Source organism: Sphaerodactylus townsendi, linkage group LG12 (genome assembly GCF_021028975.2).
Source record: "Sphaerodactylus townsendi isolate TG3544 linkage group LG12, MPM_Stown_v2.3, whole genome shotgun sequence".
In the NCBI taxonomy this organism is placed as follows: Eukaryota; Metazoa; Chordata; class Lepidosauria; order Squamata; family Sphaerodactylidae; genus Sphaerodactylus; species Sphaerodactylus townsendi.
The window spans coordinates 32,923,879-32,950,049 of NC_059436.1; the positions used below are offsets into that span (position 1 = coordinate 32,923,879).

The window sequence follows — 26,171 nt, forward strand, 5'->3', positions numbered from 1 at the left end:
CAGATTAAACAAGAGTTATTTATGTGAAAACAAATCACTGCGAGCAGGAGCGAATGATCCTCTTGCCCACTGTATCCTCTAGAGCAGTGGTGGCGAACCTTTGGCACTCCAGATGTTATGGACTACAATTCCCATCAGCCCCTGTCAGCATGGCCAACTGGCAGAGGCTGATGGGAATTGTAGTCCATAACATCTGGAGTGCCAAAGGTTCGCCACCACTGCTCTACAGTAAACCCCCCACCATTCGCAGGTTCATGATTTCTGTTATTTGAGGTCCACAGTCGGATCATGTGATACAATTTCCAGATTGTTCCTCTTTCCACTGAGCCATCATCATAATTATTACATTGTGAAATTCTGCAGGAAGCAAAATCTAAAGCACCATACACCCACTTCCTAGGATTTGTGGATTTTGCCATTTGTGGTGACCCCCAGAACAGATCTCCCACAAATGGTGAGAGTCTACTATATTTTCCAATTGCATGCAATATAATTTGCTGAAATCCAGGAAAGAGTTACACAGACTTTTGTGTCATCTTAAGAGATGCACTACACCAAAGCCTATGGAATCTTGAAAAGTCTGTCCCAAGCCTAGCAAATCATAGCAAAAACTTTCTAGTTGTGGCAACACTCCACTCCAAATGGCCCTTAAGCAATCCAGAGGCAGAGAGTACCTCCTGACCTTTGTGATTTTCACCCTCATCAATGGGCACTCTTTTCATCGGGAGCACCAAAGTGGCCATGGCAGAAACAGCCATGACCTTTCCATTTCTTTTAGCTTTTCGTTTACTGCAAAACCAGAACACCTCAAACTGTTACTTAACCTTGAAATTTGTGTACGCTCCAGAACAGCCAAAAAAGCTGCAGCTTCCGCATTAAATGCTTGTTTTTCCTGGCAATGCAAACTGTAAAAGCAAAATCACCCAGAACGGTTAAGCAGAATGTGAGATTTTGCATGGAGATCACTGGAAAGTAACTTTGCTTCCTGCTTAAAGCAGTACACTGAAATCTTAGCAAGGGACACAAGGCTTTGTTCTTCCCAAGCTATGGTCAACTGTGGAGGAGGAGAACTAATCAACAGTTGCTACTAGGACAAAAATGTCAGCCTCATCTTGAACCCAATATTTTTTTATAGCTGTTCCTTTACTACATCCTCAGCCCACCCATCCATGAAATGCATTAGAGTTCTTCATTTATGTCACCTTAATATTCTTACACAGTATCCAGTTCAGGATGTGTAGCCCTGAATTGCAGAAAAACAGGTAGATAAGTAAACTGGGGAGGAGGGGTTGTTGACTCAGTTTTTAAGCAGGCACATGGGAGCTCTTGTTCCTACTACCTCTTCACAGCATTATTACTTTCATAAGACAAACCAGGATGATGTTTTGTTTTCTAGAGCAAAGCAATCAAATGAAAAAAAAACAGCAAATCTCCCTCAACCACCCATCCCCAATCAAGCTCATGCTTCTGCAGATACAACTGGATTTCACACACACAAGTACAATTTTTCACAACAGGGAAACAGATCTTTGAAAGTAAGCCTCCCATCTTTCAGCGCACATCTTTATATGCACATCTTGCAATCAGTCGCCAGCAAGGGGCAGAGACAGTTTAGTCAACTCCACTGGTTTGAGACCAATTTCTTGATCATTGGGACTGGAGGCTGTTTTGTTCACTAACTGTAATCTTGCGAACACTTTCCTGGGAGTGAGTCTCACTGAACAGACCTGAGTAGGATTCTGATCAGACCCACACAGGATTCTTCTTCAATCACGTTATTCTGCCCCATGTTTGTTTCAGGACATCTACAAGTATTGTGGTATCTTAGATCTTGTGGTCTGTGAGGGGAAGCAATCTCAAATGGATAAAGAGAACCCAAGTCAAGAAACAGAACAAAAAACCCAGCTCATCTGACTGGTTCTGTGTTGCCAGAGCAGCACTTGACTGGATTTCCTGGCAAACTCAGATATACACCCTACCCATGATGAGCCATTTTTGGAAATGTTGAATTCACATTGGAAAAATAACCACCACATACCCTGTTTTTCAGAACTACATGTAGGTATTTTGAGAAACATTAAGATGTTTCCTTGGGTGAGGAGGAAGAACCCCCAAACAAGGTGTGTGGTATCTTTCCATTAGCACAAACCAAAATACCACAAAACAGTGAGCTTGAACTTTCAAGTTCCCTGGAGTTCTTAATCAGGCAGCATATTTTGTACAAAAAATTGCAGGACAATAGGAAAGAACCTTACAGGGCATGTTGACTGAAGCCAAAAGTTTGGCTGACTTGCAAGCTTTCTTAAAATGGAGACTAAGGCAGCATGCAGAGTTAATTAGATTACACAGCACTAGGTGCAAATCAGATTTCACCAAGCTCCAGCGGCTCCTGGGATGAAGAAGAAAAAATGGAGCCCCCCCCCCCCCCCCCGATTTTAAGTGAAGGGTATGCAACATTTTTGGGGAAATCTAAACTTAAGTTTTAAAACATGAAGGATGCTAACTAGCGTGTATAACTCGACTGGCAGAACTAATAGTATTTCTGGCATCTTAACTGAATTAATAAAAAAGCAGCAAACAGATTTACCAAGCCTCTATATGCACCCCATGCATAGATAAAGCATTACAAGCTGCTCCAGAAACCTCCCTCAGCTTCAGCTGCAAACAGCTTAGGACTTCATGATTGTCATGCATAAACAGTGTGCTGCAGACATTGTCATCTGCCCCCTAACTTCACTTACATTCTGGAATTTACTACTGGTTTCTGGTGCATTTGTGAGTGATCTGACTTTATGTCTGAAAGATCTGTTTTTGGCCGATCTTACGGAACTTCGGAAAGCTATAGATTTGTGTAAACTGAAACAAGACACTCAATGCTTAAAATAAAGCATAAAGTACATTCATATTAATTATAACTTGGAAATATTTGGAAGGCCTCAAAGCCAGTATAAGCAAGATTGACGGAAATCAAATGCTTAAGTCTGGAACTAAGCTTTTAGAAATAAAATATGTGCTTCCTTCAACCCGAGTCCCCTGCCCAATCTGGTTTTTCCCCCTGGAGCATCCTGTATAGGGAAGCCGTTGCCTCAGAAAGATCCTACTACCACTGGAGGTGCCACAAAGTCTCGTGTAGGGAGTGCCTCTGCTGGAATTTACTTAGGAGAGAAGCTCAGCTCCAAATGAATCCACACAGGGCTTTCCTCTCTGTTCTTGGAGAACTATTCACAATAGCTGCAGCTCCTGCTTCTCATTGATCTCAGGCCCCAACCCCCATCTTGGAAGAGGAGGAGGAGGAGAGCTTAAGACAGAAGGTTTCCTCCTGGTGAGTGACAAGGCTGAAAAGCCAGACTGCCCTGCTCTGAGACCAGCCCACGCCAGAGGAAGCCTGTAAAGAATTAACCCTGTGTGGACTAAAAGAAACACCCAGCTAGGAAAAAGCTTTTGCTCTCATGAAGAATGATACAGAAAATCACTCCCACAGCCTTCAATGTGTCACCATTTGAGTTGCTCAGAGATATAGAACAATTTTTAATACCATGAAGCCTTGATAGCAAGAGGTTCTCAAGAACTTTTGATAGGCAACATTCCAGGGCCATAGCCCATTCACCATCCTCTGTTAACAGAGATTTTCTACTGCTACCTTAAGTAGCACTGTACTATCAGCATTTTGGTAATAAAAGCTGTTCTTACTGAACTATCTGGCTCTTTGCAGACTATTGACTGCTCTACAAAGACATGCTAATGTAGCATCTGCATACACACAAAAAATGACGCTTGAATAGTCCACAGAATCCAAAAAACTGGAACCAAGAAAACATTATCAGAAACTATGGGCACCTTGTTGGAAACATTAATCAGAAGCTCTGAAACTGAACAGATGAAACGAGCCCATGTGCCTTTTTCTTTTATGGGTGTTAAGCCCCTCACATCCATCAATTAACTGATTCCCAAAGGCTCTAGCTGGCATTTCAACCCCTTACTTTGACACACTTGAATTTCTTTTATTTTACTTCAGCTTGAGTGCAAACCAGAAACTGAACTCACTTCCCAGTGAGAGATGTGAAGTTCCAGCAGGCAGTTGGAAAGTCTACTTGTGCAATTTGCAAGAGAGAGAAAGCAGGGGGAAAGAGGGAGCACTAAGCAGCCGGAAGCCCCCACCAGGGCCAGGCACAAACAAAAGCAATTAATGCCTCCTCCTCTGATTCAGGGTCCTTAACTGAGGAGGAAAGGCCGGACAATTGGTGTGGGGGTTGCAAGCCCAAGCTGTAAAGCACTTACAGAGGAGAGGTTTGTATTCTTAAGAGTCCAGGTCCTGATACCATCCTGAACGTGAAATAAAGCTTCTCTGCATTGGGAGGCTGAGGATAGGAGATCGAAACACCAATGTTTACACCAAGAAAATCAACACCCCCACCTTACCCTACCCAGGCTTGCAAAAGATATCGAGAAGAGGGGTTGGGTTGGGTCCATTAAGTTCTTCTCAAATCCAACCCTCTGAAACACCCCAGCCCCCCCCCCCCTCGCCTTTACCTTCCCATGTCTCCATTTCATGCTTCACCACCTACGCCGAGGGGCTGAAGAGCAGCCATGAAGAAAGCGAGGATCCGGAGCCGAAGCAGCAGCCACAGCCGACCGGGAGCCCTCCCAGCCCTCCGCCCTCCCGCAGAGCCGCGGACCCAGCAATCATCCTCTCTCGCAGGTCAGTTTATAAGCGGGTCATGTGACCCCAAAGTTCAAGCCCTAAGGTCACAACTTGAGGGGCTGGGGCGGGGGAGCCACGCACCACGCCTGGCCTTTCGGGCGCACTGAGGCGGTCGCTCGCCCCGGGATACCGCGCAGAACGGCCGCGCCGCCACTGCAGACCCGCTGCGCCAGGACTAGCCAGTGGCCCCGAGGGCACCCCCAACCAGACCCCCCGCCACCGCCCCGGGAAAAAGACCTGCGGGCGAGGGCGACGGTTTTGCAACGATGCAAGCTCCCGCCTCCACATTCGTCCTCTTGCAGCGGCGCAAGAGGCACCGCCTCCAGCGCCCCTCGCCCGCCTCCCACCACCCTCCTCCTCAGCCTCCAGGTTACCTTCCATAAAGGTGGCCTCGAGCTTTGTCCCTGCCGCGCAGCCTTCAGGGGAGCAGCTCAGCCCCGAGCCCCATGTTAACAAAGCAGCGGCTGCCTGGGAGGGGCGCGCAGAAAGCCAGCCAGCCGCGGCCCACCCGGCAGGGAAACCCAGCGACCGGGGCCCGGTTCAGATCATGCGCGGGCCGACCCGACCGCCTCTCCTCTCGCCTCCTGCGAAGCCAAAACATTCCACACCCCAGCCCGATCCCGCATGAAAGGCTGCTCCGGTGATTGATCGGGGGGCGGCCTTGCGATTGGATGGCAAATATTTGCTGAGCCGACCAATGGGGCCTCCTCTGCTCGGTTTACGGGACTGGCCTCAGCAGCTGAGGCGAAGGGGAGGGGGAGGGGGGGGGGAAGAGGAGAGAGAAAAGAAGAGAAAGAAAACCCTCCACAGAAGGCAGGGCAGAGAGAACGAAATGAGCCCAGAGTCCTTCAGCAGGCAAGGAGGAGAGCGAGGGCAGCCGGATTTCAGAAAATGCAGCCCCGCTCTCAGCAGATGCTACAAATGCAGAAAGAAAGCAGGAGGCAGCTGCAAGTAACATCACACTACTTCTGTCTTGCTTTGGACATTATTCTCGCAGGATTAACTCTGATGCAGCCTTGCAAAAGCATCTTCCTTAGTACTGGGCCACGTCATCATTTCAGCTCCTCCAGGCACCGATTGCAGACCCTTCCGGCAGAAGAAGTGGGTGCCAGCTCATATTCTGAAACCGCCAGAAAGAAGGCCAGCACTCTCTAAAGGAGCTGCCCTGCACACAAGATGTGAATGTCTTCTGTCCCCTGATACAGAGATTCTCACAATCCAGTTCATTTCTATCATACACTTCCCTCAAGAAGAAGGATGGGATACAACATGGTTCTCTTTGACTTTTACTCTGAAATTGTCTAGGTTTAAGGGGAGTTGTTTGGCCCAAGCTTCATAGTACAGCAAGGATTCAAACTAGGATCTTCTGGATTCCAACAACTCCAACATAACACACCACGCTAAGCTCTGGCCTATCTTCTTTTTTAAGGCTACTTATAAATACTTAAACAGAGGAACAGTATAATATGTATTCATCACACATCTTTTCGTAAGCTCTTGTCAGCTAGAATTAGGACTGTATTTTGGACACTGGAAAATGTAAAGTGCTGGCCCTTGCCTGAAAGGAACTTGTGGGAAGGAATCCCACCAGATCAGAACCTATTTCAAGCTTCTTAACAGCCACTGTGACCTGGCTACCCCACCCCAGGAGAAGACAAGAGGGCAGCACTGCAATTGCTGTCACTATCAGTGCTTCTCAAGGGTATAGGTCTTGGGGCTAGGTATGGGCTAATAGCCTACACAGAATACCGGTAGGCGTTTTATGGCAAGTCTCGTCTTCAGTCTGAGGGACTGAGTGCCATTCCCATGATTCCCTGTACAAATGTGAAAACTACCAGTGGATCAAGGGTCACTCCAGTTTGTCACTGGGGGGGGGGGGGGGGGGAAGAGAAAGAGGCATGATCAAACACATGATATAAAGTTGGCCCTTCTACTACTTTCCTGACCTATGCTCCCCAGGCCATTCTTGGCACACAGACTCGCACATCCCCAAAAACAAAAGCAGGAATTTCCAAGTGATACCAGATCAGAAAAGCTGAAACTAGCAAAGCAGGTTACTAACTAGCGAAGTTACAATCCTTTCAGGTGTCATTTACTGCACTGCGGGTTGCCAGAAAGGATGCCAGCAAAGAGCTCAGAGCAAATACCTTTAGGTACTGTCTCACAGATGGCAAAGGGCTTAGGGTCCTATCCTTCAGCCCCCTCTCTACCTTATGTCCACATCAAACTACACTTGGTCAGAATTTGCCCTTTACTACCTGTTATTCTGGTCTTCCTCCCCCCCCCCCCCCCCGGTGTAATTCAGACTGTGAGATCATTCGGGCAGAATATTTTGTGTAAATGTACAATGATGGTGCTATATAAACCATATAAATCCTAGGTACTCATCTCTTCAAAAAAACTCTCCTTCCCTGATTTCAACTAATTATAGGGGGCTTCAGTGAAGGGTTCTTATTACAAGTTTGAGTCTAACCTGCCATTCTTAAGATAGTAAAGAAGGCAGTGGCTTATCAAATCCAAGTATTTCTGGATAAAGCTGATTATGTAGATCCTTTTCAATCTGGCTTTTGTCCTGGGTATGGCACAGAAACTGCCTTGGTAGCCTAATGGATAATCTACTGAGAGCACAAGTACATCCTTGTTGCATCTTCTGGACCACTCAGCTATAATCAACCATGGTATCAGTTGGGAATACCTGCAAGAAATAGCCCTCGGTGGTGGTGGTGTGCTGAAGTGGTTTCTATCCTTTCTGGAGAGTAGGTTCCAGACAACTGTGCTGGGGACCTCTGTTCTGACCCTTCAGCACTGGCCCATGGGGTTCTTTAAAAGGTTCTATCATGTTTCTCATGCTCTTTAATATCTACCTGATCCTGATGCAAGAGGTCATCCAAAGTTAGATGTCATTAGTATGGAGATGACACTCAACACTATCTCTCATTTCTATCTATTTCCAGGGAAATAGTAGACTTGTTTAGGCAGTGAAGAACTTGATGAGGTTATATGAATTTAACTCAGGGGGAAAAGTCACAGCAGGACTGCAGATTAGGGCTAAAACCAATCTGGTAATATGTGGATTGGAATGTATCCCCCCCCCCACCAAAAAAAGAGCAAGTTTACAATATGGAAGTGCTCCTGAATTCCTGATTGACCCTTGATAGAGATGACCATGAATAGAGATGATGTGTGTGTGTGGAAGTTATGCTGTTCACCACCTGTGGACATTCTCCTAATCCTGGAGCCAAATGGCAAGCCTTAATTAGGGCAGCAAAAACCAATGATTCCAGAACTTTTTGGAGACTAATAGCACAGAATAACAATTTTTACAACTTTACCATGGCAAACACAATCCCAGCAGAAGTCTGGGAGAGTTATTTCTCTGACCTCTACAAAGATCAGCAGGCTCTAACGAGGCATCACTCTGTCTTGTCTGATATCCCACTATGGCCTCTCAGGTAGACCACGGGAGGAAATTAAGAATCACTGAATCTTGCAATTGCAAGATGTAGCAAGGCAGAGAAAGGTAACTTTATACCACCAGAATTACTGAAAACTAATGTAGAATGGTGGGCCCCAGTTTTGGCTGAGCTTTTTACTCCTTATCAATAGCACCGCCTGTATTCCATCTGATTGGAGTGCTGCAATTACTAGTCCCTATTATTTTTAAAAAAGGCATCCTCAAATCCAGCTCATTACAGACCAATTAGCTTACTTGGTATTGCAAGCAAACTATATACTAAATATCATGTGTATGAAACTACTGAGATTGAATGGCTGAATAGAGAAAAACTACTGGAGGATGAACAGGCTGGCTTTTAAGTAAAGGCCCGTTCAACTATGGATCACTGCCTGATACTAAACTACCTGGTAGAATGAAATATGTGCTTGTCAAAAAGGATCACTATACGACAGTCTAGTTGATCATAAAGCTGCATTTGACAATGTTAACTTCAGTAGTGGGCTTTGGTCCAGAAGTTAAGCAAGAAACTAATATCGATGAGCGCCTTCTCCACTTAATTGTCCAAGTTACATGAGAACACGACCATACAGATGGAGTTCTCTCACACAAAGGTCATCTAACGGTGCCCATCTCTACTCAAGAAAGGTGTAAGGCAAGAGGTGCCTTCTAGCACCCCATTTGTTTTAACTTTTATGTTAACACATTAATAACAGGGGTTTTCATAAGAAAGATACTTTCATGCACCCTATCCTTACAGGGCTGATAAGAGTATAGCCATTCTCATGTATGCCGATGATGCTGTTGTATTATCATTGACGAGAGTGGGGGCTAAAAGAAGCTGTGAAGATATTTGGCTCAGATATGCACAGAGGAACAGCTAAGTTATCAACTACACAAAGAGAACCACAGATAGTGCATTTTAATGCCAAATTTAAGAAACTGAAAATGGCAGTTGTTAAGGTCATCAGGATTGGAACAAATAAAGTGTTTCTAAATACCTAGGTGTGGTTTTTTCCAGTACAATAGCGGAAAACCCTCAGCCCAAATATACAAACAGCCACAATAACACAGCCACAAAGGAGCTCACAGGCAATCCTAAAATATTTTTTTTAAGATCACAAGGGGGGTGGATTTATTCAAGCGGCAAATTAGATTATTTTGAAGCTAAATCCCTGGCACAGCCTCCACCCTATGGAGCCGGCCCATGGTGGTACAATAATTTAGGATTTCACTCTATTAGAGAGAGTCCTATCCACATTCCTCAAGAGCTCTTTTAACACTCCCCTAAAATGTACAGCTAATGTTAGTTTTTTAAGACAAGAAGCAGGGGTTGGTTCAAAAGTCGAGACAACCTTTTGGAGGCTTATTATCAAATACTAGGCTTAAAGTCCTCTCCCATCCCATGGGCTTATTGCCTTTGCTTCTGGCAGCAACACCATATTCAAGCTGGCTAGAAAAAAAATAACACTTCTTAAACTTACACGAGGTGTGGCTTGGATTCACCTGTGTAGCACATTGTGGAACTTCTGGATCATTGCAGAAAGCAACAGCCTTGGTCTATCAGCGGCTCAATGATATTGGAAATGCAAACAGATTTCTCCTTTGTTACCGGGCGTTATATAGAAGCCTATTGTAAAATCTTATCTTGGACAGGTATCTCGGCTGCCCCTTACCTGTCCAATATAACATCTCTGAAATGCCGCTGGGCCTTTTCAAGGAGCCCGTTTTGACAGCTATTTCCATCAGCCATGATCTAATGGGCAGATTTCAAAAAATCCCACGACATAGGAGATTATGTGTTTGCAACTCTCCAGGGAAGTGGACTCTGTATTACATATTTTTTATTGCATTGTGAGACTCCATAAAAGGGGAAAGGGAGGGCTTTTAATTCATCCATTGTTTTATCCAGTACAGAAATTTAACCCTAGAGTTAATCTCAGGACTCAGTTCTTGTGAGAATTTTGCTGGAAGACCAAGTTTCTCTTATATCTCAGCAGGTAGCTAAATTTTGTATGCTGGCATATAGTAAGAGAAGAACCATGTTGGGACCAAGAGCCAGACCACATGAGGGTGACCGTAAGAATGCTACAAGCTGATGATATTTTTTGTGTGGATTTCTGTATCGTGGATTTCAGTGCAAATTCGATTGTTCTTTTGTTTATTGTTCCTCCTTTTTCTTGTTCTTCTCTACTCTTTTTTGCTGGCCTAATGGCCGTAATAAAACTGACTTGACTTGAAAACTGACTTGACTCCTAATCCTGGAGAAGATGGGTCCCACAGTCACACATATACTGGAACCTTCCAAGTAAGACAACCATAACATGCTTTATGGCTTTGAATAAAAAGACCTGAAACTTAAGATTATTTAGAGTGCTGCTGTCAGGGTGTTAATAGAGAATTGCTGCAGTAGGCATAATACATTATTTTGAACCAGCTACAATAACTCCCAGTTTACTTCTGGGCTCAAGATGGGTCAAAAACGGCCTTCACCCATATATATCTGCTTCTATACCAAGAATATCCAGACAGCTAGTGCTGATGGAATCTGCAATCAGGGAGGTTATGTTTGGCAGGGGCCAACTAAAGGCCAATGTAGCAGCTACCCCATCTCTGCAACTCACTTTCCCCTAAATTAGACCTGGCCCTCTTATTACAGATCTTCTAATGCAGAAAGCTTATTTCAACGGGGTTTCAAAATATAAAGCCTTACTGGTGTTTTAAATATTTTACTGTTGTAAACATTTTAATTTTTAATTGTAATTATGACTATACCTGTGTTTTATTGTTATTGTGAGCTACCTTGAGTATTTTTAATGGAAAGGCAACATATCCAAGCTGCCTTTAGTCTGAAGAAATGAGGTGGGCTATAGCTTTTTTCAGGATAAAGATGACACCAGATTTAAGAATTCATTTGCCATTTCCTGGGTCATCTTTGTTCTAGAATGCTCTGCAAATGGAGCATTCTAGAACAAAGACAGTCCAGATATCATCTTTATCTTGAAAGAGGTATAGGTGTGCCAAATAAATAAAAACACATTCTACAAAAATAATAAAATTATGGAAGTCCCACCTCAGGCTGCAACACTACCTCATTCCTTCCCAGCTTCCACTGATGCCCGATAACAGGGCCATCATGCCTCATTCCACTTTAGCTAAAGCTCCCCCCCACCAACTCACCTCTAACGATTTGCAGCAAATTGCCATTTGTATTAGTTTTGATTCCTAACAGTCACACTTGGAACCAATTTGAGGGTGAAAAGGAGGATAAAAATAAAACAAACTGAAATGTTACATTTGTTAGCTCTAAATTCTGGCAAGGGGGAAGGGGGAGGAGAGAGACTGCTCAATTGGGGCTTGGGAAAATTTCAAGGGCTTGGGAAAATTGATGTGGACATTACTGTTTTTATGTTTGGCCCTGAAGTTTCAGCTTTGGATCCCTCTTTACTATCTTTCAACAAGCAATGCATTCTACCCAGTTCACATTACAGAAGGCAATTGTTAAAAGTGCATCAAAGATTAATGCAGAAAAAGATTTCATACCAACTGCACAAAACTCTTCAGCAAACCATGAAGGGGGGACATTTTGGTTTTTTTCAACCACAAGGGCGACCCAGGCTGCTTACTAATTCCATTTTGTTTGGCCACAGAGAAGCTATCCTGAATACACAATGCAAGATCCCCAAATATCCAGTCATCTTTGTATGCAATAGGTTTAGAAATTCCCAGGCATGACTTTATAGGACGTCACTGTAAGCAATGCTGGGATTTGTTTTGCTAGTGCAGAAATAGGGGAAGAAGTTGGGGAGAAATGTTCATTTGACCAATTATACATGCCCACCACAGTTTTTCCATTTGCTTTCTTAATCGCTACTTAGTCGTCTCCTCAAAGATGTCTTTGGAGAAGTTGTGCTTTGCCGTTTTGACCAGCTGAGTAATGTTTCAAGAGCACAACCATCCAGTAGGGGGCAGCAGAGAGCGCAAATCAAGCCCCTTCCCCTAGAAATCAGAAGGGCACCACCAGCCCATCCTACATACAAATAAAACATGAACATGCCTTCTGAAGTCATATAATGAAACAAATCAAACCTCTATTATTCCAAAGGGCATCATATACAGACAAGGCTCATGCCAACAGCTCAATCAGAAGTCCAAATCTTTGACTTGCAGACTCTCTTTGTAATGATGAAACCTGCCCAAGCACTTTCTACTGTACCAATTTTTTTTTGCGGGTTTAAAGTACTTCAGGTGTCCCACCAGAACAAGGGCAGGAGCACCTTTCCTACAAGGAAATGCAAAGAAATGTGGGGCCATTGGGTTCATGGGAAAACCGGGGGGGGGGGGGGGAGTGAGAAGTTTATAGGATTATGCATGGGGTGGAGTAAGTAGAAAAAACTTTTCCCTCCTTCTCCCGTTCTGGAATGGATTCAGAACATACAAAAGAAAGAAGAGAAATAGTACAGAAATACCCAAAGGATAAGTAACTTATGAGATTCACTGCTACAGGATGTAGTGATGAACACTGACTTTTAAAGGGGAGTCAACAAATACATGGAGGCAGGGCCTGCCAATGTCTATAAGCCACAGTGTCTTAAGTGGCACCTCCATTTAGTAACTCTGAATAGTAGGGTCTGGGCTGAGGGTGGTAACAGAAAGTAGCATTGGCTACTGTGTCCTGCCTACTGGCTTTCCACAGCATCTGTTTAGCTAATATGTCAAACAGGATGCTGGATGAGATGGACCGCTGGCGTGATCCAGCATGGCTGCTCTTATATTCTTAAGGTAATCTAAAGCAGTGGTTCTCAACCTGTGGGTCGCGACCCCTTTGGGGGTCGAACGGCCCTTTCACAGGGGTCGCCTCTTTGCATCAGTGTTCTACATCTGTAAAATGGATTAAATGTTAGGGTTGGGGGTCACCACAACATGAGGGACTGTATTAAAGGGTCGTGGCATTAGGAAGGTTGAGAACCACTGATCTAAAGGCAACTTGCTACCTGTTCAGGCATTCTGACTTCTCAGATTGCCTCTTTCCAGGGTCCTTCCTCCTTCATATCAAAGGAAGCCACCTGACTTTGTCTGAAGCCTAAGGCAGAAAGTGACCCACTAGCACCAACAGTATCACTCTTAAGGAGGTACTGTTTATGAGGGCAGGGCACTATCTGCTGGGCGCATCATTTGGCACAAGGTTACTGGAAGAGGGACATGGGTTAGGTACAGGAAGAAGCCTGAAGTCCTACACAGAAATTCCTTAAGTCAATTAGGGTGGTTTTTTTTCCAAAGGAAATAACCCAAATGTTTCTTTCCTGGGTAATCAAATTATGTTATATCAAGCCACATTTCATGTGATGACTCTATTGGTCAGCTTCTGCTTGGCTCCTCAGCACCCTCATTTTTGCTCCAGATCTGTCACTTTGCATTAACACCTTTTCTACTGGCTGCCTACAGAAATAACAGACTCTGATGTGCCGGCAAAATCCATTTGTCCTGCTCTAATTACTTTCTGACAGAATTTCTCTTGCTGCTATCTTGCCTTTCCTGACCTCTTGATATGCTGCTGATATTTCTTTACATTTCCTGCTGACTTTTACATATTGAAACACACAAACACATAACACACAGTCCACTCATTTAGCACTGGATGTGCAATTCTCTCCCTCCCTCCCTCCCCCCCCCCGTTGTGTTCCCAGAAGGAAAGCATTTATTAATTCTATTTCATGTAATGGGCCCCTTCACATGAGCATTTGGGGAATTATTCCCTTTGCTAGGCTAGCTTGATAATTCGTTGTTTTCACATCCTTTCCTTTAATGAACAAAAGTATAATCAGTGTGCAAGTCTAAATTTCCTGCTCTGCAACATTTCCAGCAAAATGGAGGAAACCCACGACACAATCAGGCACCCTTGGAATAACCACGGTAAGAAATCTGAGGCTATGATTCCATTATGAGAGTAAGACATATCAAAGTCAAGCAAATACCAAACTGCGGTGACGTCCTGTAGTGTGGAAGGTCCCACTAGAACAGGGGTCGGCAACCTTTACCACCCAAAGAGCCATTTGGACCCGTTTTCCACAGCCCCGAAGATCTACAGAGCCACCTCCAGTTCGGCCCCTCCACTCACCTTTCCTTCCAGGGTTGGGAGGTGGAGGCGCCGGGCAGGGAAACCCCCTCTGCCCGACGGAACAGGAGGGGCAGAGGGGGGATGGTGGCTGTGGCCTGCCCAGTGCCACCACCTCTTGCGCTGCGGGAGGCAGCGGTGCCGGGCAGGGAAACCCCCTCTACCCAGAGGGGGGACGGCGGCTGCTCTGGAGGGACATGCCCACACTACCCTCTGACCTCCAGGGGTCAGAGGGCAGCATGGGCATGTCCCTCCAGCCCTCCAGAGCAGCGCTGGAAGGAGAGGTGAGTGTAGGGGACATGAAAAGCGGTGCCCTCACACGCGGAGCTGCCTCCGGTTCTGCCCCTCCGCTCACCTTTCCTTCCAGCGCTGCTCTGGAGGGCCACGCCCATGCTACCCTCCGACCTCCAGCCACGTGGAGCCGCAGTATAAGGCTGAAAGAGCCGCATGCGGCTCCGGAGCCGTGGGTTGCAGACCCCTGTGGTAGAAAAAGCCACTCCCTTCATGCGGACAACATTAACCCTAAGAACAGGTAGCCGATATTTGTGGGCATCCCCCATTTCTGCAGTAGAAAACAAACCCCTTCATTGCTTGTACAGAACTGGTGAGTTCTAGGCAGGGACACAGGCAAGGGAGTCCCAGGTATAGGGTGCTTTACTCTTTAAAAAGTTAGATAATGAGCTGCGATGGACAGGAGTCCAAGTGCCTGAAGGGAATGAAAAGCCCACATCAGTAAGTTCTGCGAAGCTGACTGAGGCTGCTGCCGCACTAGGATTTTTCTTTGTGTGGACCACAGGGAGCCTTTGCTTTATCTGGAAGCAGCTACATGGTGTAGTGCTCAGTCCAGCATGACACATGTAGCTATTTTATTTTGCCCTGTTGACCTGGATTTTTAAACAACTTTTGAAATTCTGGTTCATGGGGGAAACCTCAGGCTAGCTGTGGATGGAGTATCCACATAGAGCCTCTACCTGCAGTCAGTCTAGGGGAGATTTAGAAGTAATGATGGGAGAGGGGGAGAACTGTGAGAGAATGGCTACCTGCTGTTTGTAAGATCCAGGTTGAACGTGTCTCTCACTCCTGGTGCAGGTATGGCCAGAGGAGCAAACTCATGGGCATGAACCAAAGGGCTCTTGGCCCTCAGCTCACAGCCCGTGGCTTTAATGGACCAACCCAGAAGATATCAGCCTATCAATAGTGGTGAACCTATGACGCTCCAGATGTTCATGGACTACAATTTCCATCAGCTCCTGTCAGGGGGCTGATGGGAATTGTAGTCCATGAACATCTGGATAGGTTCGCCACCACGGGCCTAGATGTTCTGTGGACCTTTCTGATTTTTTCTTCTTCATGCTGTGTTTTGTTTAAATTTATATCTGTATTGATATTTCTGTAAGCCATTTTGAATCCCCATTGTGGAGAAAAGTGGGGTTAATATGTTAATTAATAAATTCACCCAAGCTGCTGACACATGACCACATGTTGTCTTCTGGATTAAACCATGCCTAATGGACAAGACTGCTTGGGTATGTCCCCTGCCCTCAACAGGGCAAAAGGCATGTGTGGGGTTAGCATGGGGCCAGCTAGAGCACAACAGATGCGGAGAGCCACCTGGCCACTAGCAACCTTCAGCCTGCCAGCTAAAATTTGGTCAGCTTCACTGAGCCTGAGCTCATTTCCATAAGCAGCCCCCAATGCCATGGATTGGCGTCATTTAGGATGTGAGGTATGCTAGAAAAGAGAGACCCATGTAGAAAGTAAAACGAAAAGGTAGCAGGTCTGAAATGAATATGGCTTCTATCCCACCATCACAGCAACAGTGCAATGTTCCCAGCTATTTCAAGAAGGTGCTGATTCCTTTAACTAATTAAATTTTGTATGCTTCTTCCCTTACAATTTTGCAAGAGTTCAATGTTGAAATGTTTTAAATGCAGCCAAAACAGGAATTTGTACTATGGGTAAAAAGAGACTGTTTTCTAAAGACATTCATCCCAGTTTTCTTTTGTTCCCGTTTAAGGAGTTTGCTAGTGATTCTGGTCTGCAGTTTAGAGTAGCTGGAGAACAACAGCCCTCCCCATTCCTGTGGACCAAATTATGTGCTTTGCACTGAACAATTATCTGCTAAATCCTTAGATCCACTCCATTTTTTCCAGAGTATGTGTAGAAGAACAAACTGTGGCACATGATAATCCTCCCCTTTGCTTCCCCGCAATGTTTAATCTCTGTGGCGCCTTCCATATAGAGATTTTTTCCTCACAAGGGCAGCAGGAAGCCCCTATAGTAAAGGGGAACATCCAGACAATGTTGTGTTCATTGAAGGCACAACTAATGTGGCTCCCCTGCCTTTACTGCAAAAACAAACACATGAACCATATTTTCTCCAAAGCAAAGGGCAGACGTGCTCACTCCCCCATAGCCACCGCACTATAGTGTTACAGCGTGATTTGGTAGGGAAAGGGGGTGGGGAGTTCTAAAGCATAGAGGTGACTCAATGAAATTGCTGTCACACCTGTTTTTGCAAAGGAAAAAAGGGGGAGGAGTGGGGGTGGCAGCAGTAGCAATGAGAGGCTTAGGAACAGGGGTGTGTGGAAGCCATCCCCGCTCTGCTTGCTGCTGCTGCAGTGGTGGCAGAGACACATTTTCCCACCACCCTGTGGATGTAGCCTCAATTTAATAATGAATTGCCTGGATCTATGTGCACGATGAATGCAAAACAATGAGCCCAACCATGGCCACAGTATGGGCTAGAATGTTGACAACTGTTGAGTTAACTGTTGAGTTAACTGTGGAAAAAGCAGAAGGGGAAATTAACCAGATCTAGCCCCAAGATCTTAAATAATCCTCTGAGAGGCACTGGGCATGATTTCCAAATGATTCCACCCACACTTTGTTGTGTACTCCCAGCTTGTAAAAACTATTTTTGAATTACATTTAACTGCTCAGTCATAAGACAGCCTGGCTGGAGCACTGGAATCAAGGAGCCTGCAGACATTCAGCACTGTGATACCACAAGGTAGAAGCTAGTGTGGTATAGCGGTTATAGTGCTGGATTAGGATCCGGGAGACCCAGGTTTGAATGCCCACCCTGCCATGGAGGCTTCATACTAATGTACCTCATAAGGTTATTATGAGGCTAAAATGGAGAATAAAAAAACAACAAGCCATTTTGGGTCTCCCCTTGGGAGAAAGGCAGAGTTTCAATTAAATAACAGACAAACACTTTTAAGGTACAAGCTCTTACCCCTGAGTTCCAAAGCTGATCTTTCAGCGAGGGATGCCAACACACAGCTGGGAGAGGGGAGGGTGTTCCTCCATTCCAGTGCCTGAGCTCTCATGGTTCTTTGGCACTTGGAAAATAATCAGTTAAATTCCTATGAACTCCCAAGCGCAGAGAGTGCCTTTTTATGATGGCAATGCCATGGCATAGCCAGTGGCGGTCTAACATGGCACCCTGCTGAGATCCAAGAATAACATTGCCTTAAGAGGCTGTGATGTTGAGATCACAAGAAAGAGAGAATTAGGCCACAGCTGTGGAGTTCTGAAGGCTAAAACATAGACTCAATATGTCAAAAAACATTAAATCAGAAAGGTGCCTGCAATTTCTAGCTCCCTGTGTAGCAGAAAGACACAGAGCCCTCCGTCTTTACCTATGCCATGCCACCTTCAGTCACATTGTTCATGTGAAATAAAAGCAATTTTTTTTTGATAAAGTACTTGTTTCAGAAGGACACCATGTCTGGTTCAGGGCACTGAACTGGGAAGCACTAGAAGATGGGAGTGTACATACATACCACTACCAACAGCCTTCTCACTGTAATTACCAAACTCCTGGACATGAGTGATGATGGAGAAAGAGAAAGGCGTGTGTCTCATGTGAAGCTCTATGGAGGGGCTTTATCATTCAAATGTCTATGTGCGTAATCTAAGGTATGCAAGCTTGCATCAGGAAGGAAGATAAAGCTCCCTCAAATCTCTCCTTACAGGCCATTTTGCCAGATGGCTGGGAGCTTTCTCCGAGTATGAGGGCTTCTGTGACGAAGCATAGGATATAGTGGCCATTTTTAAAATACTTCTATAGAATTTCAGCCGTTAGTTTACGGTATGTTTTCCCCAATTACAAAAATTCAAACTCTGTGAATAAAGTGGCTTTTTACGTTCATGTTCGCACAAGGCAAGCCTCATGAACAGCTCTTTGCCAAGAAAACTAAATGTCCTTTGCACATACAGAGGCAATCTACCTCCATACACCCAGTGCTGGAACTGGAGAGAAAGGGCTGTTGCCTTCAGGCCCTGCTTATGAGGTATCCAGGGACACCTGGCTGTTTGCACTGTCTGAAAGCAGCTTCAGTGTATTAGCCTTCATCCATCCCATTTCTTCCTCTGGATAGATGTTTAAAACCTCCACAGTCCTACCCAACTGCTAAAATGAAGAAAAACTTGTGAGTCATCAGCACACAGTACTGGATTCGTGTCCTGCTCAAAATGGGGCAGATAACTGCCCTCCTGCACACACTTTGGCATGGGAAAATTGTGGAAAAGGAGACAGGTGCACCTCCTCCACCTGCACCATGCCTGATCTGAATAATGCTTCCCTCACTTTTAAAATAACGTTGCCCACAGCTGCTGTAGAGTTGCAGGGAAAGCAAGTCGGACTCGACTCGTTAAAAAGTGTCATGTGGTTTAGTCTTCAGCCTTCTGCAAATCCACTCGCCACCTAGCTAACGGCAGGTAGGTCCACGGGCATCCCCAAATGATAGCCGCAAAGGCAAACAAGGCTGCAGGCTGGTTACTGAGGCAACGAAGATGGAGCCAGGAAGGGTTTGGGTGTCCCACAAAGACTGAGGTCAGTGGAAGGGCCAGCAGTTCTGTCTACCACCACCACTTGATCTCCATCAATTTTGCTCTCATGTAGACTATTCCTGGCTTACAAGGGAAAGAGAAGGATGCACCAGAAGAATCTCTATATGAGCAAGCAGATGCAGCTGGGAAGGGAAAACAGACAAAGTATGCAACTGAGACCCTTATCTTCGCCCTTTCATTTAGGAGGGTCCTTTCATTCTGTGAGGTAGGTCAGGCTTAGAGGGAATTACTGCCCCTAGGTATCTTGGGCCCTTTCCGCACAGTGGAAAGGGCGCTGCTCCACCGGCAGAAAATATGCCGGTGGAGGAGAGGGGGCCATTCGCATGGGAGCGTGCGAGCGGCCCCTGCAGAGGCCAGAACAGAAGAGGCGGCTCCGCACGGAGCTGCCTCTTCTGCATCCCCCCCACTCACCTCGTCCTCCAGCGTCAGTCTGGAGGGCTGCAGGGACCCGCCCATGCTGCCCTCCAACCTCCAGGGGTCGGAGGGCAGCATGGGTGGGTCTCAGCAGCCCTCCAGACCGACGCTGGAGGACGAGGTGAGTGGTGGGGGGGGACGCAGAATAGGCGCCTTCGGCGCGGTGGGCACCACACCAATGGGAAGGCGGCGCTTTCCAAAAACCTCCTTCGGGAAGGGAGGTGGAAAGTGGCGCCTTCACGCCGCTCGGGGCTGCACAGGCCTGTGCGAACGGCTGCCCAGGGACCGGTGTTTTCAGTCCCTGGGCCGCTGTTTTTGGACCTGTGCAGAAAGGGCCTTAGAGAGCTGCCTGGCTGGCAAGCAAGTGAACTCAACTGTCACTAGACCAAGTATACTATGACTTGACACTCGAGCTTGTTCCCCCGTAAAATATAGTGAGATGCACCCCTTCCAAACAGTGTGAGTTTCTCCATATTTGTATTCCCCCAGCCCGCACACCCTTATTTTTCTTGGTCCCTACCCTTCATTCCTGACTTTTCTTCATTTGAGGGCAGCTTTTCAAAACTACCAAGGCTTTGGAATGGGGAACCCTGTTTTATGGGATTTTTAAAATGTGCCTTCCGAGTACCGGTGTTTTCCAGCCCATCCAATTAGTCTAGAAATTATCTTAAAATTACAGGAGTGGTGGGACTGAACTTTGCAGTTGGTTAACAGCAAACACTTGACTGCCAAGTTAAGTCACAATTTATGTCCCCTTGAAAATACTGGCAGAAGAAGAGTTTGGATTTATACCCTGCCTTTCTCTCCTGTAAGGAATCTCAAGGTGGCTTATAAACTCCTTTCCCCTTCTTCTCTTCACAACAGGCATTTTGTGAGGTAGGTGGGATTGAAAGATTTCTGAAGAACTGTAACTAGCCCAAGGCCACCCAGATGGATTCATGTGTAGGAAACAAAACCAGTTCACCAGATAAGAGTCTGCCGCTCATGTGGAGGAGTGGGGAATCAAACCTGGTTCTCCAGATTACAGTCCTCCTGCTCTTAACCACTGCACCATGCTGGTTCTTGTGACAATTCACTTCTGATTTCTAGGTGTCCTCTCATACCTGTGTTAAAGAGTATGGGGCAAGAGAACCCTCCAAACCCTCATAGAGAAGTGCCATGGGATTCAGTGGTAACCTCCATCATCACCTTCTGGTATCAAGCTGGCCAGGAATGGAACCACCAAAGCTCAGTGCTCCAGTTACACATCCTAACCAATTAGTGTAGAATGATACCAAGGTCCATGATATTAAGAACTATCAAGAAATGAAGGAGAACCAACATGGTCATGCTCCCTATCTCTTTCTCAGGCCATTCAAGCAGCTTCAGTTAAAAAAAATAACAGGTAAAAAGTGAGATCAAAATGGTTCTGGATATCCCATTTCATCCAAGGAAGTTAGGAGCTGATTAAGTACCAACTACTTGAGCACCTTGCTCAAAATAAGCGTTTGCAACAAGCTGCTCTGAGAAGGGGTAGGTCAAGAGGTAGTTCCCAACTTCTCCTTCAAAAAAGTATTATCTACTTTTTTAAGCAATCAGGCATACACACACATGCAAGCTGAAACAAACCAAGATAGGCAATTGTCCACCATACAGTGGCAAGCCACACCTCCTCAAACAAAATATCTATCACCAGGCAGCAACAACTGAAATCCATCCAATCGCAACTAAGTTGTGCTTGAATAGTATTCTGAGAATGTTATGCCGCATTCACCAAATCCACAACAGAACAGATGCAAAGGATTTTATGCACGAATAAACAGCTGTTTACCTCCACCCAAATGTTCTATACAGCTCTCCTATCAATCAGAAAACTCTGCTGGATGGCCTTGCAAAGATGCAGCAGTGGAAGAAATAAGAGTAGCTGCAAAGGTGTGCTTTGCTTGAGTTCAGTTGCTCTCAAAGTAATTATGGGCTTTCCCAGATAAGAAAGAGCGTGGCTAGGAATTATTTGTGCCAGTCTAAGTGTATTCTGTTTTCATATCCTGCTCCAAATGCTACAATTACAAAGGCTTTAGATGTTTTAAAATAACTCAGGAACAATGTAGGCAAGGCAGTTACAGTGAAAGTGTGTTTTTAAATATGCCAGGCTATTTTCATAGAAAATCTCTAGTTAAGGTATTGGCAAATACCAAGGTACTGGCACATAAGCCGCTGAGATGAAGCTACTCTAGGTGTCTTTAGACCATGCTCTGACTGGTCTTTAAGCTGAACTGACCAAGCAGAAGGTAACAAGTAAAGAATAGTTTAGAACTTTCCTTCTTCCTGTCATCCTTCTTGCAATAGTCAACCCCACAGGAAGTCAACCCTGCATCCATCCAACAGGTCAGAGTAGGCTTCTCCACTCTTGAAGTGTAAGTCACTGAAAAAAGCTCAACAACCAAGGATCAATTTCACAACCTTTCAGCCTCTCTTAGGCCCTTTCCGCAGGGGCAGGAAAGAGCGCCTGAGGGACGCTAAAAACAGCGTCCCTGGGGAGGGGTTCACACGGCCACCGCTGCTGCATTGCAGCAGCACCGGCCTCACAACCTCTGAGTGGCACGAAGACACTGCTTCCGAACCTCACTTCCTGAGCGAGGTTTTTTGGAAGCAGCATCTTCCAACCGCTGCCGTGCGAATGGCAGCGGCTGGAAGGTGCCATTTCCCCTGCACCATCCCTGAATGCCTACCTCGTCTCCTGGCTTCCGGCTCATCGCAGAGGCCAGGGGACACACCCCCTGGCCTGCGACTCCAGAGCTGTCGCTCCAGGCTGTGGGGGCGTGTCCCCTGGCCTCTGCGACGAGCCAGGAGACAAGGTGGGCGTTCAGCGACAGCGCAGCCTGTGCCGCCGCCTGCCGCCCTCCCGGGACCATCCATGCAAACGGTCCCGGGGGGTGCGTCGGCATTGTTTATGCCGACGCACCCCTGCACCATTGCAGTGTGGAAATGGCCTTAGTTCCCCACCAAGCAGAACTGAAAGGTTGTGCCCAATTGGAAATTCCAGACAATATTTACGGGAAAGATACTAGCTTCTATCTCAGGGAAGGTGAAAAGAGGAGGAAACAAGGCTATGGAACAAAGGAAGAAGTGTAGAAAAGCCAAGAATATTTTTCTTGCAGCTGATGTGTTTAGACCAGGGGTAGGGAACCTTTAACACTCAAAGAGCCATTTGGACCCGTTTTCCATGGGAAAAGAAAACACGTGGAGCCGCAAATAATTTTTGACATTTAAAATAAAGATAACACTATATATATAGGGTTTTTTTAACCTTTTACTCTGCTCATTCTGAGAAGCGCATGGATGCGCCCGCCCTGCTGCCTGCAGGGCGGGCAAGGATGAAGCCGGCGGCTCAGCCTCACCGGCCGCCGGGAAAGCACCCGCCCCACTCCAATGAGGGGGGCGGGAGGGGAAGCCCGCGGCGCATCCCAGCCAACTGTGGGCAGTTGGTGTGTGGGCGGGCAAGGACGGGGCCGGCAGCTCGGCTTGTGGAGCCACAGTGCAAGGGCAGAAGAGCCGCATGCGGCTCTTGAGCCGCAGGTTCCCTACCCCTGGTTTAGACCAACCAGTCTGGTCTTCAGCTACTCAGACTCATCTGAACATACCAGTTTTGTTTTAAAAACAGATTATTCAAATTACACAGGGAGTAGTACAATGTAGGGCCAGAGTTCTAAAGCAGGGCAACCTTAGAGGCTCGTCAGACAGGCCAAGACCCTGCAATCTTCTGTCTCTCTTGCCTTTTTCCTTCATGTTACTTGTTACTAACTTGACTAGTTCAGCAGCTGTACTGGCACTCGGTGACCCACTTTCTCACTGCAGTGCTACCACTGAGCGACAGAGGTTTTAGCTGTACTTTCTTCAGCTTCAAAAAGGGTATAGAAGAACAGCAGCAGGCACACAAGCAGTGCCTACAACACATGTAAGGAATAATATAGAGCACAAACACCCAGAGGGCAGCATGGTTTTGAAATGCTGTCAACTGACAGATTCTCAGTTCCAAAGGATACCTGCTATGGACCCTGACAGAATGAAGCCATCTCTTTAGATCACAATGTCCATTTGCGTGGACTTTGCTGGCTGCCTTTCTTTTCCATGCCTATCCCTGGAATACCTGTACTAACTGCAGAAAGGAGCTCTGAATGTGCGTTTCTGCTGATTATTCCTGTTCTCTGCCAAAGTCAAACCTGGGCATTTGGGGGCGGGGGCGGGCTATGTTCTCACTTTCTCCACTGTTGTCACCAAGACACTTCAAAGTCTAGGTCCTCCATATCTGCAATGGATTGAGAATGCCCTCTTCATGATGCAGGTTATGTCTAAGCAGACATCAGAGCAAGAACCAAAGCACAGAAGCACCAGCCTCTATTGAAACTTCCATCCCTTTAGGGCTTATGCTACCTGGCCTAAGCCCTTCATGCTGAATTCAGTTTCTTTAACCCTAGCATGCTATTTAATGGGGCATGCTTGCCAGGCTTCTTTTTGCAAACGAAGAGCTATTTTCAACAAGTCAGTATCAATGGGCACTCTTACAGACCTTTGTCTGTGAGAGGTATTGATTCAACAAATGCAAGTCTGACATGCAAGTCACTTTAGCTCTCAAATTCGCAAAACATGTACAAGTTTTACTTTCTCTGCTGTTTACCCGTTGACTCTTCCTTGAGGAAATGATACTCTGAATAGATGGACAGATGCTCAGGGAGAAAAAAACTCTGAACAAGCTGATCTAATAGTTCACAATTTTGATACATATATTTGTATGAGCCAATTTCTTCTAAGCTCAGAGAAATGCTCATACCATCAGAAATGACAAATCAGGGTTTTTTGGTATGGTTATGTGGATTTCTCAAAATTAGGCCTCTATAGGATAGCCACACCCATTACAGAGGGGTTCACCCATTACACATGCTTACCATGAGCATCTCTCCACACTAAGGCATTCTATCTGGCTGCAGTTACAACAGTGAGATATGGATGAGCTTCCAAGGTCATCCAGTATGCTCCATGATAGGATTGTGTAGTGCTTTATCCTAGGAATCTACAGGCTACATTTTCAGTGTTTCCTTTTTTTTTTAATTTAAAGGATGCTTTAACTCCATTCAGACCCTCAGGCTAAGAACCCAAATGACTTGATGAAAGAATTCTATTAATTTATATTCCATACTACATCGAACTTGTCTAAGGCAGCTACACTACGACACTTCTTTTTTTAAAAAAGCTGTGTTTGTCTCCTATCAGTGCTCTGACTGAGCAAAGTCCATATATGAGAGTGACATGTTAGACATTTGAGCTCAACTATCATCATCTTCAAGACCACACCCTGCACCCTTGCTTTAATCAGGATGGCAAAGACACTCACTGTTCCATTTGATGACTCCTGGATAGGACAGTTGCTAGAGCTGGACAAAAGGAATAGTATCCTGTTAGGGGAAGTCTGGCTCCCAGACAGCTGAGAACCCAAACCTGAAAAAGAGGGGTCAGGCTGGCTGGCAATCAGAATGCTGAGGAAGCGTTCCTGTTTTTCCTCAGCCCTGCTGAGTGGCCTCCCATCACTGGCCATATCTGAAGCCTCTGTGCTTGCCCTTGTATGATTTGTCTGTTATTGGTGACCATGTAGCCATATACCAGTCTGCACCAGCCCACCCCACAAAGATTCTTTTAGCATTTTCAAAGTGCATAAAATGCAATGACACAATACAAAATGATAGAAAGCCAAGGGATTCCATAGTGGATGGAGTATCTCAGTATCAAAAAGACAAGCAAGACTAATGCAGAAAAGAAACATCAGACAGATGAATCAAAGAGTCAGACTAACATACTGGTGACAGGCCTTGATGTCGAGGAGACAGGAATTGACATTGAGTAGAAAACTCCAGTGGGAAAAAACAGAGAATCTGACTGGGGACATGTCAGCGACAAATCCCAAGGTCAGGAAGTTAGTCACTTTGTCTTGAGAGGTATTTTTAACCTTCTTTTTGGCCTTTTTAACAGGGGGCTCCAAAGCAGCCTGTGTGCTCACTAAAGAGGTGACAGAAGACAGCCCAGATAGAATCATAGGGACTGAAATGGCTGAGGGTGTACGTGTCCTTTTTGAAGACTTAACAGAGGGGGTATCCACTTTCCCCAGAGAGCAGCCTTACGCCTTGAAGCCCATTTACATCTGGACTTCAGAGTAAAAAGGCGGCGTTTATGGTCAAAAAATCAGAGATGTGAGCCTCACCAAGGCAGAAGAGGCATCCTTCATGCTCATTGTTCTGAGCTATCTTAGTGCCACATTTGGAGCACTTTTTGAATAACGTCATCAGCAAAGAAGAAAAGATCCCAAAGTAAGTTGAAGAGCTCAGCAAAGCATGTCATCTCTCCACAGTGTTGAAGAGAGAGGAGAGCTCCCCCTGCATCCTTTCATGTGACTGATTGTGTGGAAAAACAGCCCATTCTCGACTCCCGAGGGGAGGGGGAAGAGGGCTCCAAGTGCTCAAAAGCTTCCAGAAGCCTTCTGGTCAGTTCTCCGTGGCCAGCCTGCGCAGTTCTATGCAGAAATGCACAGAAGATACGATGATGAATCCTAGGTACTGGGAAAGAAAACTCCAATTTGTCTCTGCATTTGGATATTACAA

The 26,171-nt window shown here is 45.9% G+C and overlaps 1 protein-coding gene and 1 long non-coding RNA gene across 7 annotated transcripts in view; one reads left to right on the top strand and one right to left on the bottom strand.

The window, feature by feature from the left end:
• Positions 1-26,171, bottom strand: part of NR6A1 (nuclear receptor subfamily 6 group A member 1) — a 118,435-nt gene that overhangs the window by 27,426 nt on the left and 64,838 nt on the right. Inside the window, exon 1 of one of the 6 annotated variants that reach the window (XM_048512577.1) lies at positions 5,077-5,414. The exons of 4 other annotated variants lie outside the window; for them this stretch is intronic. In XM_048512577.1, coding sequence (XP_048368534.1) covers positions 5,077-5,083 — 7 coding nt within the window. In that variant the 5' untranslated portion in view covers positions 5,084-5,414. Of the gene's footprint in view, positions 1-4,530; positions 4,904-5,076; positions 5,415-26,171 lie in introns of those variants that run through there. One more of the 6 variants, XM_048512576.1, reaches the window with a different exon arrangement.
• On the top strand, positions 4,547-7,792 carry LOC125441729. Its single transcript, XR_007245896.1, has 2 exons — positions 4,547-4,699; positions 5,700-7,792. It is a non-coding gene; the product is annotated as an uncharacterized LOC125441729 (long non-coding RNA).